Source organism: Cyanistes caeruleus, unplaced genomic scaffold (assembly GCF_971803275.1).
Source record: "Cyanistes caeruleus unplaced genomic scaffold, bCyaCae1.hap1.1 HAP1_SCAFFOLD_65, whole genome shotgun sequence".
NCBI lineage: Eukaryota > Metazoa > Chordata > Aves > Passeriformes > Paridae > Cyanistes > Cyanistes caeruleus.
This window is the reverse complement of record NW_028255884.1, coordinates 4,129,129-4,144,194: the sequence shown is the minus strand read 5'-3', so window position 1 is coordinate 4,144,194 and position 15,066 is coordinate 4,129,129. Positions and strand designations below refer to the sequence as shown.

The 15,066-nt window shown below is 51.1% G+C and overlaps 1 protein-coding gene across 1 annotated transcript in view; it reads right to left on the bottom strand.

Moving 5' to 3' along the window:
* LOC147647224 (uncharacterized) overlaps window positions 1–15,066 on the bottom strand; it is a 188,401-nt gene that overhangs the window by 17,006 nt on the left and 156,329 nt on the right. Inside the window, 1 exon segment of the mRNA XM_086872440.1 lies at window positions 11,827–11,835. Coding sequence (XP_086728566.1) covers window positions 11,827–11,835 — 9 coding nt within the window.

Below are 15,066 nucleotides of genomic sequence, written 5' to 3'. Positions count from 1 at the left end.
CCTTGCGGATCGTGACACTATGAATAACTAATTTGCTAAAATATAAGGTATATTAGTCTTAAAAATTCTAATGTTATTTTTTATATATGTATTTCTAAACACTTTGTCTAACTTATCTATATTATAAAAGTTTTTAAAATGGATAATATAAAATTGAGTAAAATATAAAATACTTAACTAAAAGGCTAAAAACTTACAAAATAGATACTACAATTTTCATTGGTAAATATAAACACATGTAACAACTAAGTGTATTTTAAAGCATTTGTTGCCTTTCTATAAACAAAATGTTAACTTTTTCTAATCGGTTCTTAACAAAGGACACAAGCTTATTTAGAATACATGGTCCAAAGATTAGCACGAGTAAAATCATCAGAACTGGTCCAATCAGGGTAGACACCAGGGTAGCCACGGAGATTGGTCAAACCAGGACTGGAACCAGCTTTGCTGGGCTTCTCTCTCTGCTTTTCGCTGAGACAGCCTGTCCCGTAGCTCTGCCATGGTGTCTCTCACTACTCCGGTGTGGTCTGCGTAGAAGCAGCACTTCTCTTTCAGGGCGATGCAGAGGCCTCCTTGCTGCATGAATAGAAGGTTGAGACTTCACTTTTTAGTCATCTGTAGCTAAAGCAGTCTCTGTTGTTGGGTCACGATGGCAGAGACACCTGTGGCAGCACCAGCTGCTCTCAGGTTAAGCAGCATCGCTATGGTTACACCTGTCACCACTTCTCTTTTCTGAAGTTGGGTGAGTCTCTCCACTTGCAGGCTCAACTCTTCATCCAGGTGGTACAGGACTCTGGGGATGATAACAGCTAATACACAAAAGTCAACAGAGGAGTTAAAGCTTGGGTATAAATACAAGGGCTAGACTATTAGATCATGGGTTCTCAGCCTGTACTACAAAATTGGGGCTCACTGCTTCAGGTGTTATAACTATAAACAGCACAATTACTATGAACAGTTTATCATGCAAATGACACCATGCTTACAAACTTACAACTAAAACTTTAGCGTTAAATGAACTTTCAAAGATGCTTACATTACCTCTTAAAGAAAAATACTTATACTTTATACTAACATAACAATTACTACACAGGCTAAACACTTTATCTTAAACTCTTATTTAACTACTTTTAACATACATGTTCTGGTATATATGTAATCTAAGCATGAAAGCAATTTGCTAGAAAAATAAACACACAATTACAATTTGCTTTGTATATAGTTAGATGGAGTCTCTACACTTCCCAAATCTTCTACAGAATTTCTCCAACACGATTCAGTCTTGGAACGTTCACTGCTCCCGTGATGTCAGCTGGCAGCTGATCGGTGACTGAGGGCTTTGATGTTCAAGTTGTTCTTCAAACCCTTCTAGATCTTAAAACAAAGGATATCTGAAAAATTGATAGAGACACCACATCATAATAATAACGTAAAATTTCTGTTGGTAAACTCTCTGTGTAGTGTTCAGACACAACTGTGTCCTGACAGCTCCACTTCTGATCCATGTCTGGAGTACCAAGGCTGTGTGATGACATCTCTGTTCACTGGATCTCGTGTGTTCAGAGGCACACAGTCTGGTCAGATGGACAGGTGACCTTTTTGAACCTGCCAACAAAACACAGGCACTTCTCTCCTTGAAGTTAATGAATTACACTAATTAAATGCTTTTAGGGCATCAATCTCCCCCGTTTTCTTTAAAAAAAAAATAAAAATGAGATGTACTTCTGTTATAAACATCAACATCAACACAAAACCATATACACAATTAGTAAGAACTTATACCAGTTAAAAATCAATTAAATCATAAACATTATTAATAACATATGTAATATAAAACTACTATTAATTACTAAAACACTGCACCAGCATCCCATAGTTAGCAAGCAAACAGAAACAAAACAATCAGTGAAGGATTGGGTAATCACCTCCGGAAATGATTCTCCAAGCCCACTTCAAAATTGATCCAGCTGTCATTATCAACAGGGTCAAATTGCTGAGTCAAAAATTGACTCAAATACTGATTTGGTACAGAAAACATCTGGATATGTTGGCAAACATTTCATCCAGGTAAAGTCAAGGCTTGGCCAGGGCCTGGCTTTAAACTGGAAAGATGCCTCTTAACATATTTCTAGAACAAGGTTCTCAATAGTAGCAGCTATGAGATGCTTACAGCACAGCAAACTGTTAAAATACATTTGTACAAAGCAAATGATCAGAAGCCTCAGGTACCAGACCAATTAAACCATGCAGCAGTTGGTTTAATCTGAAGCCTCTCCCAGGGCAGCTGATCCTCAGCAATGGTACATGTTGGGAAGGTAGAATTAGAAAGAAATTATAAATATGACTTTGTAGCCAGAAAGGCTAAGGAAGAAATACAAATGATAGCACGGTTTGAATAATTCAAAGAAACCAACCGGGCTGGTATGCCAGAACGCATTCTTTCCTGCAATAAAACCAAGCTGAGACCCCTCATCCCAGCCTTATAAGGAAAGGTCTGAAGGACCCTGAGATAACTAAAAATACGCAAAAATAGCGATTTCTATAGGTTGTACACAAACCTTTCTAAGTATACTTAGAAAGATTAGTTAAGATTAGGTTAGTTAAGGAATAGAATATTCAAAGGTATAGGTTATATAAGTAGTAGTATAGAAGAGCTCGGTCTCTTTTTCTCTCTTGCTTGCTCTTTTTGCTCTTGCTTGCTCTTTTTTTCCGTCTCTTTTGCCCTCTCTCTTGCCCTCTCTTGCTCTCTCTCTACCTCTCTACCCCACGCCCTGAAATAAACTTCTAACACTTAACTCGATTATAGAGGTCTTTGCCGTGTCTCTGACCGTCCCCAGAAAGCGTCTCCTACAGATTGGCGAGCCAGGCAGGAGCAGATCGTTTTCTTCAGCTGTAAGAGACCCTCATGGACGGTAACTAACACTTATCTGTCGTGCCTGCTTTCCCAGTACTGTGAGCAAGGACCACGCTGCTTAGCAGCGAGTTGGGCCGAAGCTCTTTAAAGTTGCAAGGGGAGTTCCTGAGTCCAGAGACGCTGAGGATCGGTGTCTTTTGGAGCTCTGGGAGACTCAGCCCGGGAGTGGAGCACAGCGAGGTGCCTGGCACCGCTTGGTGCTGTGCTGGAAAGGGGTTCTGAGCTCGCTGCAGTGTTGCAAAGCAACAGCTAGAAGCGGAGCTTGGTGAAGGAACCCGAAAAGCAGCATCTGGAGCCGCAGCAGGGGAGCCTGGCCAGCCCCCACGAGAAGCTGGGATTGGATACGCTGTTTTCTCCGGTACTGAGGTTAGTGCGCACAAGTTTTAATCATGGGACAATCTTACTCTATTCACGACAGAGACCTCTATAAGCGACTAAAACATTTATTACGCTCTGAGTCCAATAATTTACCGAAACAAGAGCTAAAAGATCTTTTAGAATGGACTCTACTTAACTTCCTCAACGCTGACCGTTCAGCTGTATTTACTAGAGATTTTTGGGACACGGTCGGTATTAAATTCTTTAATAATATCTCACACCGCGATATGACTGCCGCGCAGCTGGTCCCAGCGTGTAGAACTCTCGTAGAACTCTTTCATAATAAGCAACAACCATCAGTGGCTGTCGCGTCGGATCCGGTCCCTACTACGCGTTTGTCCCTGGCCACGGAGACCCGAAACGTGGCCAGGCCCGTTCCGGCCCCCCGAAACTCAGCGACTCCAGCATCCGCAGTTTCGCGCGTCCCTTCCCCACCCCCCCCAGCCCCCGTGATTTCGCAATCTGTTCCGGTGACCCCATCCCCCTCGGCAGACCCTGCGGCCCCCGCCCCTGCTCCCCCTCCCCCTCCCGATACTGTTCCCGCCCCCAGTGTGGCAAGCGGCGAGCTCCCCGCTCCCTCAAGAAACCCCGTCTCCGCTGTCACAACCCCCGCGCTGCCCACCCCCGGCTCTGCCCTCGCGGTGCACCCCGCCCCTCCCGCTCCCGTCACCGGTGCGACCCCGCCCCTTGACTCCGCCCCTGCACCTCCGCCCAGCGATGTCATCGTGGCTCCTCCCCCCGTCGGTGCTGTCGCCTCAACTCCACCACCCCTCCTCCCCACCGGAGAATCTCCCGCTCCTCCCCCGCTGCACCCTGCGGCCGTCATCGCGGCTACCGCCTATATTCTATCTGCGCTACAAAATCACACTTCAGCCTCTTCCTTAACTCTTCCACTACCTCCTGTCACCGCTGAGTCAGCCCCGCCGTCAGCAGCAGGTCACACCTTGGCCCCTGAGCCGACACAGACCACTGCTGCCTCGAACATCTCGTTGTTTCATTTTTCTCCGCCTCCCGTTTTGCCGCGGCCCGCAGACGTTCCAGCCTCCGCTGCCCGGTCCACCCCGGCCCCCTCAGCTCCTTCTGCTGTTTCTCTCTGGCCACGCGGTCCCGAGCCGCAGCAGGTCCCGGTTCTGTCTGCCACGAGGGCCGCCACCACCGACCCTGGACCGGAACTTACACAAACGCAGTGTCAGCCACAGGTTTCCACACGGTCACAAAACACCGCGCTACTCCCGCCAGCGTCTGGTCCTGTGTATCCCCCCGATCCTCTACCAGACCCGGCTGTAATATCACCAAGAACTGCCGCTTCGCTGTCAGATGCCCCCGCGCATTATAACCGCGAACAACCGAAACCTGCTTCCCTGCCCCCGGCCGTGCCGCAGCTCCCAGAGGCTTATCCGCAAGTGCAGCATCCCGTTCTGCCCCCTGACCGTCCCCTATCGCAGCTACTGTCAGCTGACACTACAACTACAAGGCCGCCGCTACACCTGGCTACACAAAAGGTACAAAAGGAAGGGGGAATTTCTAACACAGTATCTGCATTAATAAATACAGGAGAGACAGTGAACTATTCTATGCATGCAACAGCTAATCCCCTGACTTTACCACTTCAAAGTGAGATTGTAAAATCCGAAGCTCCACTACACATAAATTCCCAAGAATGTTATGATGATAGCCAACTTACAAACTGGCTGGAAGTCAAAAGACAAATTTGCAAAGAAGAAAACATAAACCCCCTAGCAATGCCGGTGTTATTTAGTCAGCAGGCGGGCGGTCCAAGAACATGGACAGCTATTCCACCCCAGGAGATAAAAGAACTGCGAAAAGCGATAAAGGACAGTGGCATTTGCTCTCCATATTTTAAACAACTGCTGAAAAGTACACTAGAAGAGCATACTCTCACACCCAATGACTGCAAAAATCTTGCTAGCATTACCCTTACAGATTCGCAATTTATGCTATGGGAATTGAAATGGAAGAGACTACTCAGAAATGTATTGGACAATTATAGACGTAGTAATGATCCAGATTTGCGTGCTCTCACCCTGTCAAAGCTCACAGGTGAACCTCCAGATGACCAAAATGAAAATCAGATAAACCTGCCTAGGGTAGCATTAGATGACATTAAAAAAATGGCACGGCGAGCCTTCTTGCAAATTCAGCCTGCTGGAACTTTTGAAAAAGCTTATAACCTTATTAGCCAAGAAGCCTCTGAGCCATTCACAACATTTGTGGATCGTGTAATTCAAGCTGCTGAACGCCAGTGTGGTGATGATATAGCCCGTCCAATTATGATACGGGACATTATCGAAGTCTGCTGAAACCTCCACACCAGCCAGTGACCCTGCAAAAAAGAGCCAAGAAGCAGACGCCCAAGCCTGATCTACGCAGAATCTTCAAGAAGAAAGTGATCTACCAGAAGCAGCTCAAGAAAAAAAAATGGAGTTCTGTCGTTTACCCAAGTGCATGTTGTTTTTATCTTTTTGTTTTAATCTGTATAGTGATAATTGTAGTTTTAATAGCTATACCTTGTATACTCCAATGCATGCAGAAACTAATGCGTAGAACCGTATCTAATATCTTAGTTATTCATAGACAAAACGGGGGAGATGTTGGGAAGGTAGAATTAGAAAGAAATTATAAATATGACTTTGTAGCCAGAAAGGCTAAGGAAGAAATACAAATGATAGCACGGTTTGAATAATTCAAAGAAACCGGGCTGGTATGCCAGAACACATTCTTTCCTGCAATAAAACCAAGCTGAGACCCCTCATCCCAGCCTTATAAGGAAAGGTCTGAAGGACCCTGAGATAACTAAAAATATGCAAAAATAGCGATTTCTATAGGTTGTACACAAATGTTACTATATTAGTATACTTAGAAAGATTGGTTAGTAAAGGAATAGAATATTCAAAGGTATAGGTTATATAAGTAGTGGTATAGAAGAGCTCGGGCTCTTGCCCTCTCGCTCTCTTGCCCTCTCTTGCCCTCTCTTGCTCTCTCTTGCTCTCTCTCTCTTGCTCTCGCTCTCTCGCTCTCTCTCTCTCTTTCTACCCCACGCCCTGAAATAAACTTCTAACACTTAACTCTATTATAGAGGTCTTTGCCGTGTCTCTGACCGTCCCCAGAAAGCGTCTCCTACAGGACAAAGCTCCAAGCAGCCACAGCCCCACTGAGGAAGTCCTTGGAGTGCTGCACATCCCATAGGAAAAGCTGCATTCCCTCAGTCCATTGGGATTTATCACTTCCATTTGCAACGCTTTAGGTCCAAGTTTCAAACTGCAAAATTTTTACACTCAAGACACAGTCATGAAGAACATGTATTTCAATTTCCTATTCCTTTAACTACAGTGTAAAATATCTTAATATTGGAAATCATCCATCAAATCTGTAAAGGAAGGCAGCTAATGGATCCTTTCCACCAGCACGTGTACAAACTAAGGAACTAAAATCAAAGCTGAGTTCTCTTTTTCAAAAGATCAGTTACCTCTTTCTTACTCCAGAGTTATAGAAGATTTTTCACTACACATTTGAGGGTACTTTTTATCTTTCAATTCTTTTTTATGTTTTCTTTTCTGGTTTTTAGGTTTTTGTTTTGGTTTTTTATTGCTATTGTTGTTTTGTTTTTACAGAAAGCATGTCCTAGAAAAGGCACGTCCTTTGCTCCTGGTTCCCGTGTGGAGCAGCTCCCTTCCCGCTGGCTGAGCTGCTCAGGCAGAGCCCGGCAGCTCCTGGCCCTGCAGGGCTGAGGCTTTTCCCCGTTGCTGGGCACAGACTGATGGAGCAGCGCTGCTGAACACGGGCACACGCAGAGGGAGCAGAGCAGCTGCCTTTGCCCACCTGAAGCTCCAAGGCCAAACTCTGAGCAGGCACGGCTGCAAGAGACTCGCAGGCTCCCTGTTGGCTCTGCTGCCCCACTTGTGCCCGGCCCAGCTCTGCGGGAGGCAGAGGGAGAACAAGGGGCAGCTCCCTCCCAGCCCCAGCCCAGGGACCCCTCCAGCCCCGGGCCTTGGGCCACTGTCAGCACCCACTGCTCCAGCCACCGCTTCTGCTGGCACTGACAGCAACAACCAAACTGGGGCTGGTCCCCAGGGAGCAGCAGCAGTGCCTGGATCTGATCCCTCAGCCTGGGGCAGCCCCCTGGGGGAACAGAGGGCACAGCAAGAGGGACAAAACCAGGCAGGGGCAGAGACTGGGAAGAGCCAGAGCTGGGAGCAGCAACAGCTGCTTCATTGCACTCCTGGAGAAAGCTCTTGGCTGGCTCAAAGCACTGAAAGGTGTGAAAGGCAGAGAGGAGGCCACACCAAACAATGCTCCTGTTTTCACACCTTCCTGTAATAAATGGAAATGAACTAAATTATAACTATTTGGAAAGTTGTTATTATTAGAAGCAATCAAGGGAATTGGTGTTACAAGGCAGATGTACCCCTCTACAGATGTTACATGTTAAAATTAAGATAGAGGATGTAGATTTGAGATAAGAAATATCCTAAGACAAAATTGACCTTGAGATGGATAAAGTTGGAACAACTTTAGGCATAGGGCCTGAAAATTATGAGACTAATTAGTGGAGCACAATGCTTACTTACATAACACAACACTTAGTACACACACACAGCCTGTAAGGTTATCCAAAGAACAATGAGGATGACTGTAAGCCTTCGTCAAAAGACCACCAAAAGAAGACTGAAGACCCCCTAGCAACAAGTGAGGCATGCGCCATGAAGAACAGTGATGTAAAATTAAAGAATCAGAAATAAGATGAGACTTACTGGAAACATGAATGAATATGTGTAAGTATACAGTATATAAGTTTAGTTTGAATTGCTTTATTTCATATGTAAGGGGGTTGAGAAGCCCTCTCCGTACCCCGGTCAGTTTTGCTTATGCTTTAATCATAATTACTGGAAAGCTATATTCATATATTTATTCATATATATATATATACATATGTATATATATATGAATATATTCACTAAATTGTACTCTTTTACTAAATTGTATTCCTTCTATATCAAATTGCTACTTAATCCACTAAATTATATTCTTTTATTAAATTGGATTCTTGTATTCAATTCACTAAATGGTATAATTTTTTTCTTGTTATTACACTGCTGTTAACTCAATAGCCCTAGCTGTCCAAATTTCAATTTCATTTATGACACTGCCCTTGGGTGAGTTACAGCCACAGCAAGAGGGAGGAGATGATCCCACCCATGGCTGCTGCTGGCTCCAGACATTTGCTGAGATAAAGCTGAGCCAGAGCTTCAGCATCTCCCCCAAAATCACAGAATCACAGAATGCCTTGGCTTGGAAGAGACCTTAAAGTTCATCTCATTCCACCCCCTGCCATGGCAGGGACACCTTCCACTATCCCAGGCTGCTCCAAGCCCCATCCAACCTGGCCTCGGACACTTCCAGGGATCCAGGGGCAGCCACAGCTTCTGTGGGCAAGCTCTGATCTCTGCCCAGGTGAGCAGGGACAGGAGCCGAGGGAACGGCTGGAGCTGGGCCAGGGCAGGGCTGGGCTGGAGATGAGCAAAAGCTTCTTCCCCCCCAGGGGGCTGGGGCAGTGCCCAGGCTCCCCAGGGAATGGGCACGGCCCCGAGGCTGCCGCAGCTCCAGGAGCCTTTGGCCAGCGCTGCCAGGGATGCACAGGCTGCGATTGTTGGGGTGTCTGTGCAGGGCCGGGGGCTGCACTCCATGATCCCAATGGGTCCCAGATGCCAGCTCAGCCCCTTGTGCAACTCTCACCCTTGGGCTCAGCCTTTGTGTCCCCTGGAGGCGCTGGCAGAGCTGATGGGGTGGGGCAGGAGCGGGGCAGCCCCAGCGTTCCCCTGGCAGTGACAGCACAGCCGGGCCAGCAGCCCCAGCGTTCCCCTGGCAGTGACAGCACAGCCGGGCCAGCAGCCCCAGCGTTCCCCTGGCAGTGACAGCACAGCCGGGCCAGCAGCCCCAGCGTTCCCCTGGCAGTGACAGCACAGCCGGGCCAGCAGCCCCAGCGTTCCCCTGGCAGTGACAGCACAGCCGGGCCAGCAGCCCCAGCGTTCCCCTGGCAGTGACAGCACAGCCGGGCCAGCAGCCCCAGCGTTCCCCTGGCAGTGACAGCACAGCCGGGCCAGCAGCCCCAGCGTTCCCTCCCTGGAGACGCTCCAAGGGAAGCGGCCAGAGCCGCGTCCAGTCAGCGGAACTGAGCGGCCACTGAGCACCCCCGGCCTGGGCTGCTGTGGATTCCTCTGCACACAGCTCGGGGAAGGTGCCCTTGGCCACCCCCACAGTGCCACAGACAAGTGTCACACACAGTTACAGAGCTCTGCCCACAGCTCACAGGGGGAGTTAATTTATTAAAAACAAACAAGCACAGCGCCGGGAAGGTCTTTGTGCACCGAGGCTTTGCTGCAGCCAAGGAAAGCTCCTGGCTCAGGGTCACCTTTCCTGCTCGGCCAGAGCCCCGAGTGCCCCAGCAGCAGCAGCAGCAGCAGCAGCAGAGAATGGCAGCATTGCCACGGGCTGGCTCAGGAAGGGGAGATTTCCCCCTGGAGAGAGGCTCCTCTGCCAGGTTTTGCATTCAGGCAGCTGCAGATCCCTCAGCTCTGGGTGCACAGCAGCTGGAAATGCAAGTGCAGGAGCTGTGTTCATGGCCAGCCCCAGCGGGTGACAGCAAGGCCAGGGCCCTGGCAGTGGGACATTTGCAGGGAGCGGCTGCAGCAAGCGCTGGGGGCTGGAAGTGTGTGCAGAAAACAGCCCGGGGGTCTCCGGCCCGAGGCCAAAGGAACAAAGTTTCAGTTCTGGCCTCCGCAGGGAGCACCAAAATGGTTCCTTTGCAGGGCGAGGTTCCACTGGCGGGTGTTGCAGGGCCCCCAGAGGAGAGCCCAGGGTGTCCAAAGTGCCTGGGCTGGAGCAGCTTTCTGTCCCGCTCCGGGGGCATTCCCGCGGCCTTGGGATCCCTGGGAAGGCGCAGGAGAGGCTGGAAGCCGTCGGTTTGTGGGTTTGGGGTTTGGATTGTTTTTTGTGGGGGGAGATGTCCGGTTGTGATTTTGGTGTTTTGTGGGGCTGGGGGAATGTTTTTTTGTGAGCTGTGCCCAGCGGTTTGCAGCCCCGCGGGTGCGGGGAGCGCTGGCGCAGGCCCGGCCCGGGCGGGGCGGCCCCGGGCGGGCTGTGGGAGCCGGGAGCGGCCGGGCGGGCCCGGAGCCGCCGCCTCGGGCCGGGAGCCCCCCGGGCAGAGCTCTGTGCTCGGGGCCGAGGCCCGGGCAGCGCTGGGCGGCCCGTGGGCCCCCGGCACAGGCGGGTCCGTGTGGCCGGGCCGGCGCCGTGTCCGCAGCGGGCTCCGAGGGGAGCGGCAGACAGAGAGGGGGAGCAGCAATACAAACTTGACCCGCAGCAATCCAGACAGGGGGGGCTTCCAGGACCCCACAGTGGAGAGACCAGAGAGGGTAAACGCATGGATGGGTGTTTTTGGTGAATCTTGACCATTTGTGTATTTTAGGGGACTGAATATTAGCGTTTTGGTGGTTTATATGGGCACCAGATGCCCGGTGACTTCTAGGGAAGGACTTGGAGAGTAGGAAACCCCTAACCCAAAGTGCTCATCCATTGCATTTTCTGAAACCAGGGTTTGTCATTCCTAAACTTTGGCCGGATGGAGAAGGAGGCTGCGAGGAAGAGGAAGATGCTCCAGGACACCCAGGCAGGTGAGGAGGAAGTCAGTGCCCCTTTCCCCCTCTCTCCTGCTCCATCTCCCAGCCCAGCCTGGCCCCCGGCTGCAGGACAACCCCGCTGCCGACGCCGTCCTGCCGGGGACGCACTGGGGGGATCTCCTTCCCCTTCCCTCTGGCACGGAGGCAAATCCCATCCTCTCCTTGTCCTTCCTCCCCCAGACAAGGAGCTGAGGATGGAGACCAGGGAGGACAAATCCCCACGGCAGAACCTCATGGAAGAGGCCGTTTTGAGCAGCTCCACAGAGCAGGAATACAACAGGGAGGAAAATCCCCAGAGATCCCACAGGAGGAGGGGCTCCAAACCCATCCCAGGGTGCTCTGAGGAGGAAAGACCCACCCTGTGCCGGGAAGGCGGCCGGAGATCCAGCCAGGGCTCTGAGCTGGTGGTCCATGAGCAGCTTCAGGATGGGGAGAAGCCCTACAAGTGCTTGGAGTGTGGGAAGAGCTTCAGCCAGAGCAACAGCCTGATCTGCCACCAGATGATCCACACTGGGGAATGGGCCTACGAGTGTGGGCAATGTGGGAAGGGCTTCAGCTGCAACTCCAAACTCATCGTCCACCAGCGCATCCACACTGGGGAGAGGCCCTATGAGTGTCCCAAGTGTGGGAAGAGGTTTCAGAGGAGCTCCACTCTCCTCAGGCACCAGCGGATTCACACGGATGAGAGGCCCTTCCGCTGCCCTGACTGTGGGGAGGGCTTCAAGCAGAACTCCCACCTCATCAGGCACCGACACATCCACACTGGGGAGAGGCCCTATGAGTGTGGGGAATGTGGGAAGAGCTTCAGCCACAGCTCCAGCCTCAACACCCACAAACGCATCCACACTGGGGAGAGGCCTTACAAGTGTCCCCTGTGTGGGAAGAGCTTCACCTGGAGATCCAGCTTGACCCAACACCGACGGTGGCACCGGTAAGGGAAGCCTTGCAAAGGCCCCCAGTTCCAGTACAGCTTTGTGCACTGCTCCAGCTTCATCCCCCCTTGGAGGACCGACATTTGGAAGAGACCTGGTGATCCATGTTCCCTGTGATCCATGCTGGGAAGACACCTGTACCTTTTCCTGCCCATGGCAATGTTATGATGTGAGATCAAAGAACATGAGGGTCTGGCCATGGCCCTTTCATTATATTAAATCCCATCTCAGATTCTTCCCAGGGGCAGGAAAATGACTCCCTATCTTTCACCAGAGGAGAAGGGTGTCCTTTCCAGGCAGGAGGAGATACGTGGCCAGGAAGAGCCAGTCTGTGGTGGTTTATTTTTCCCTGTAAATAGTTTTTCTTATCTATTCTGTTACCAAAATTGTTTCTGTGTCTGTTTGTTCCTTATCCCATTGCTGTTCTCAATAAATTGTTCTTATCCCAGCCTGGGATCTTTGCCTTTTGTGATTTCCATGGGAGGTGGGAGGGAAGCGAGCAGCAGCGCAGTTTTAGCGGGAGCAGGAAATTGGGGAATGCCATTCCTGAAGCCCAGCCCGTGGAAACCGAGCATCCCAGCTGGTGCCAGGCCTGGTTGCCATGGCAGCAGCCTTGGGAGCGGGTCCCTGGCTGGGGGCTGCGGGAACCTCTTCCCTCTGGTGCCCAGGGCCAGGAGTGGAGGGAGCGGCTGGAGCTGAGGCGGGCAGGTTTAGGCTGGATGTGAGGAAAAGGTTTTTCCCGTGAGGCTGCTGGGGCACTGAACAGGCTCCCCAGGGAAGGCTCCCAGCTCCAGGGCTGGCTGAGCTCCAGCAGCGTTTGGCCAGCGCTGCCAGGCCCAGGCTGGGATTGTTGGGGTGTCCTGTGCAGGGCCAGCAGTTGGACTGGAGGATCCCCATGGCTCCCTCCCAACTCAGCCAATTCTGTGGCTCTGGGATCCCATGAGCCTGGGGATGGGATGGCAAATGATTGCCATGGCAACGGGCTCAGGCTCCAGGCCTGAGCTGGTGTCCATGGCAACCACCCCTGGCATGGGGTCTCCATGGAGCTGCCAAGGGACTGACCATAGCAACAGGGCCTGTGATGGTTGCCATGGAAACAGACAATGGCAACAGGTCCTGGTGATAGTTGCCATGGAATCAGACCATTGCTACATGGGGCCGGTGATGGTTGCCTACCAAGGATCACATTTGTTACAGGCCCTCAGAAGGGCTCCATGGGGACATTCCAAGAGTCTCCAGGCTGTTCAGGAGCCAGAGTGTCACAGCCAGAGACAGGGGCTCCACAGAGACCTCCAAGGGGTTTCTGGGGATGCTGAAGAGCCGTGTGCTCTAACGCAGTCACAGCAATTCCATGGTGACATCCCAGGGGACCTTGGGCTGCAAAGGCACTACTCTGTCACAGGCACTCCCGGTGGATCCACGGTGACATCCCAGGAGTCCCCAGGCTGCCAAAAGCTGGGATGTCACAGACAATCCCAGGGCTTCCTGTCATGCGCAGAGTGGGAGCTTCAGGCAAAAGCTTTATTTCTTTATTGGAGAAACTCCTGCTTAGTCATGACACCCAGCAGCCACCAGGGATCCTCAAACCCCTCCAGAGCACCTAGACTTTTAAATTCCTTCTAAGTGAGGAGATCCAATCCCAGCCCCAGAGTTTGTCAAAGGTTTATGTGTAAAATGTATTGGACAGGTGGAAGTGAATCGTAATGCATCTTGTCCCATAAGACTAAAAATTGAGTATGAGATATATTTATACAAATACAACTGAGTGATTGATTGATTGATTGATTGATGATTAGACAGATTTATTTGCACTACAGAGTAAATAAAGAAAAAGAGTTATTTACTAAACAGTATAGGAGCTATAACAATTATTAGACTACAGTGCTCTAGGAAGCAATTTTGAAGTAAACAGGGCCTTGCTGGAGTTGTTTGAGCCCATTCCAGGCACAGCCTCCTGCTCCAGCAGGAACTGCCTTTCCTGTGCCATGCCCAGGGCAGATCCCACTGCAGGAAAAGCCCCAGGCCAGCCCCAAGCCAGGGAAGGGCTCGGGCACAAGTGCAGAGTGCCGTGCTGGGAGCTGTGCCAGGGACAGCCTGAGGCACCAAAGGCACCTTGGCAGCAGCAGCTGCTTCCAGGCCATGGCCAGAAGGCTCCCTTGGCACCCCGGCCTGGTGGCCAGCACTGCAGAGCTGCTGCTTCAGGGCTCATTTCTGGCTGGGCTCGGAAAAGCCACTGCTGCTCCAGGAGCCTGACTGGGAAGCAATTGGCCCCAGCACCTCGGGGACAAGATAATAATGAAACAACTCTTCATGGCAGCAGAGACAAGGCAGGGGCAGAGGAAAGGGGAGAGCCAGGCCCAGGGGACATGGCTGCAATGGTGATGGCTGTGAGGTCAGTGCCACTGCAGCAGCCTGGCTGGCCCTCAGCAGACATTCTGGCCAGGAGGGTTGTGAGGGCACCCAGCACATCAGAGAACCCACACAACAGCAATTCCATCCTTGGGGAGGGGCTTTCACTGTGTCAGGTTGCACAGAGCTCCTGCTCTGGGAGCATTCCTGGGATGGGGCATCCATTTCTCTGCAAAAGCAGTTGCAGTTTTGTGCCACTCTGATTGTAAAATATTTCCTCCTTGTAACAAATCTAAATCCATTCTTGTTCAGCTTAATGATATTGATCCCTGTCAATGCAAGACTTGGTAGAAAATAACTTTCACCAATGTTTCCATTTTCACAGACCATGGAGAGGACCCAAAAATCTCCCAGGATGGGGTTTGGAGGCCTCATCACATAAGCAGCAGGTAGAGGCTGAGGGCTCTGGGCTGTGCAGCTGCAAGGCCCTGCCAGAGGCAACTTGTGCAGCCCTTTGGCCATGGCTGCTGGCCCTGGGCCTGAGGCCAGCAGGGGACAAGTGACCCTGGCAGCCCTGGGGCGTCATTGCCTCCTTGTCCCTGCTCAGCAGCCTGGCAGGGGCCGCCCCATGGTGCTGCCCTTGGCATTGCACATCCCCACATGCCAGTGGCCCGGGAAGAGCCCTGAGCAATGAGGGAGGGACAGCATCTGCCTTGCCAGGGGCTGGGGCTCAGCCCTTGGCCCTTGGCATTCCTGAAACACATCCAGCTTTGCTCAGCACCACAGACACCTTTCC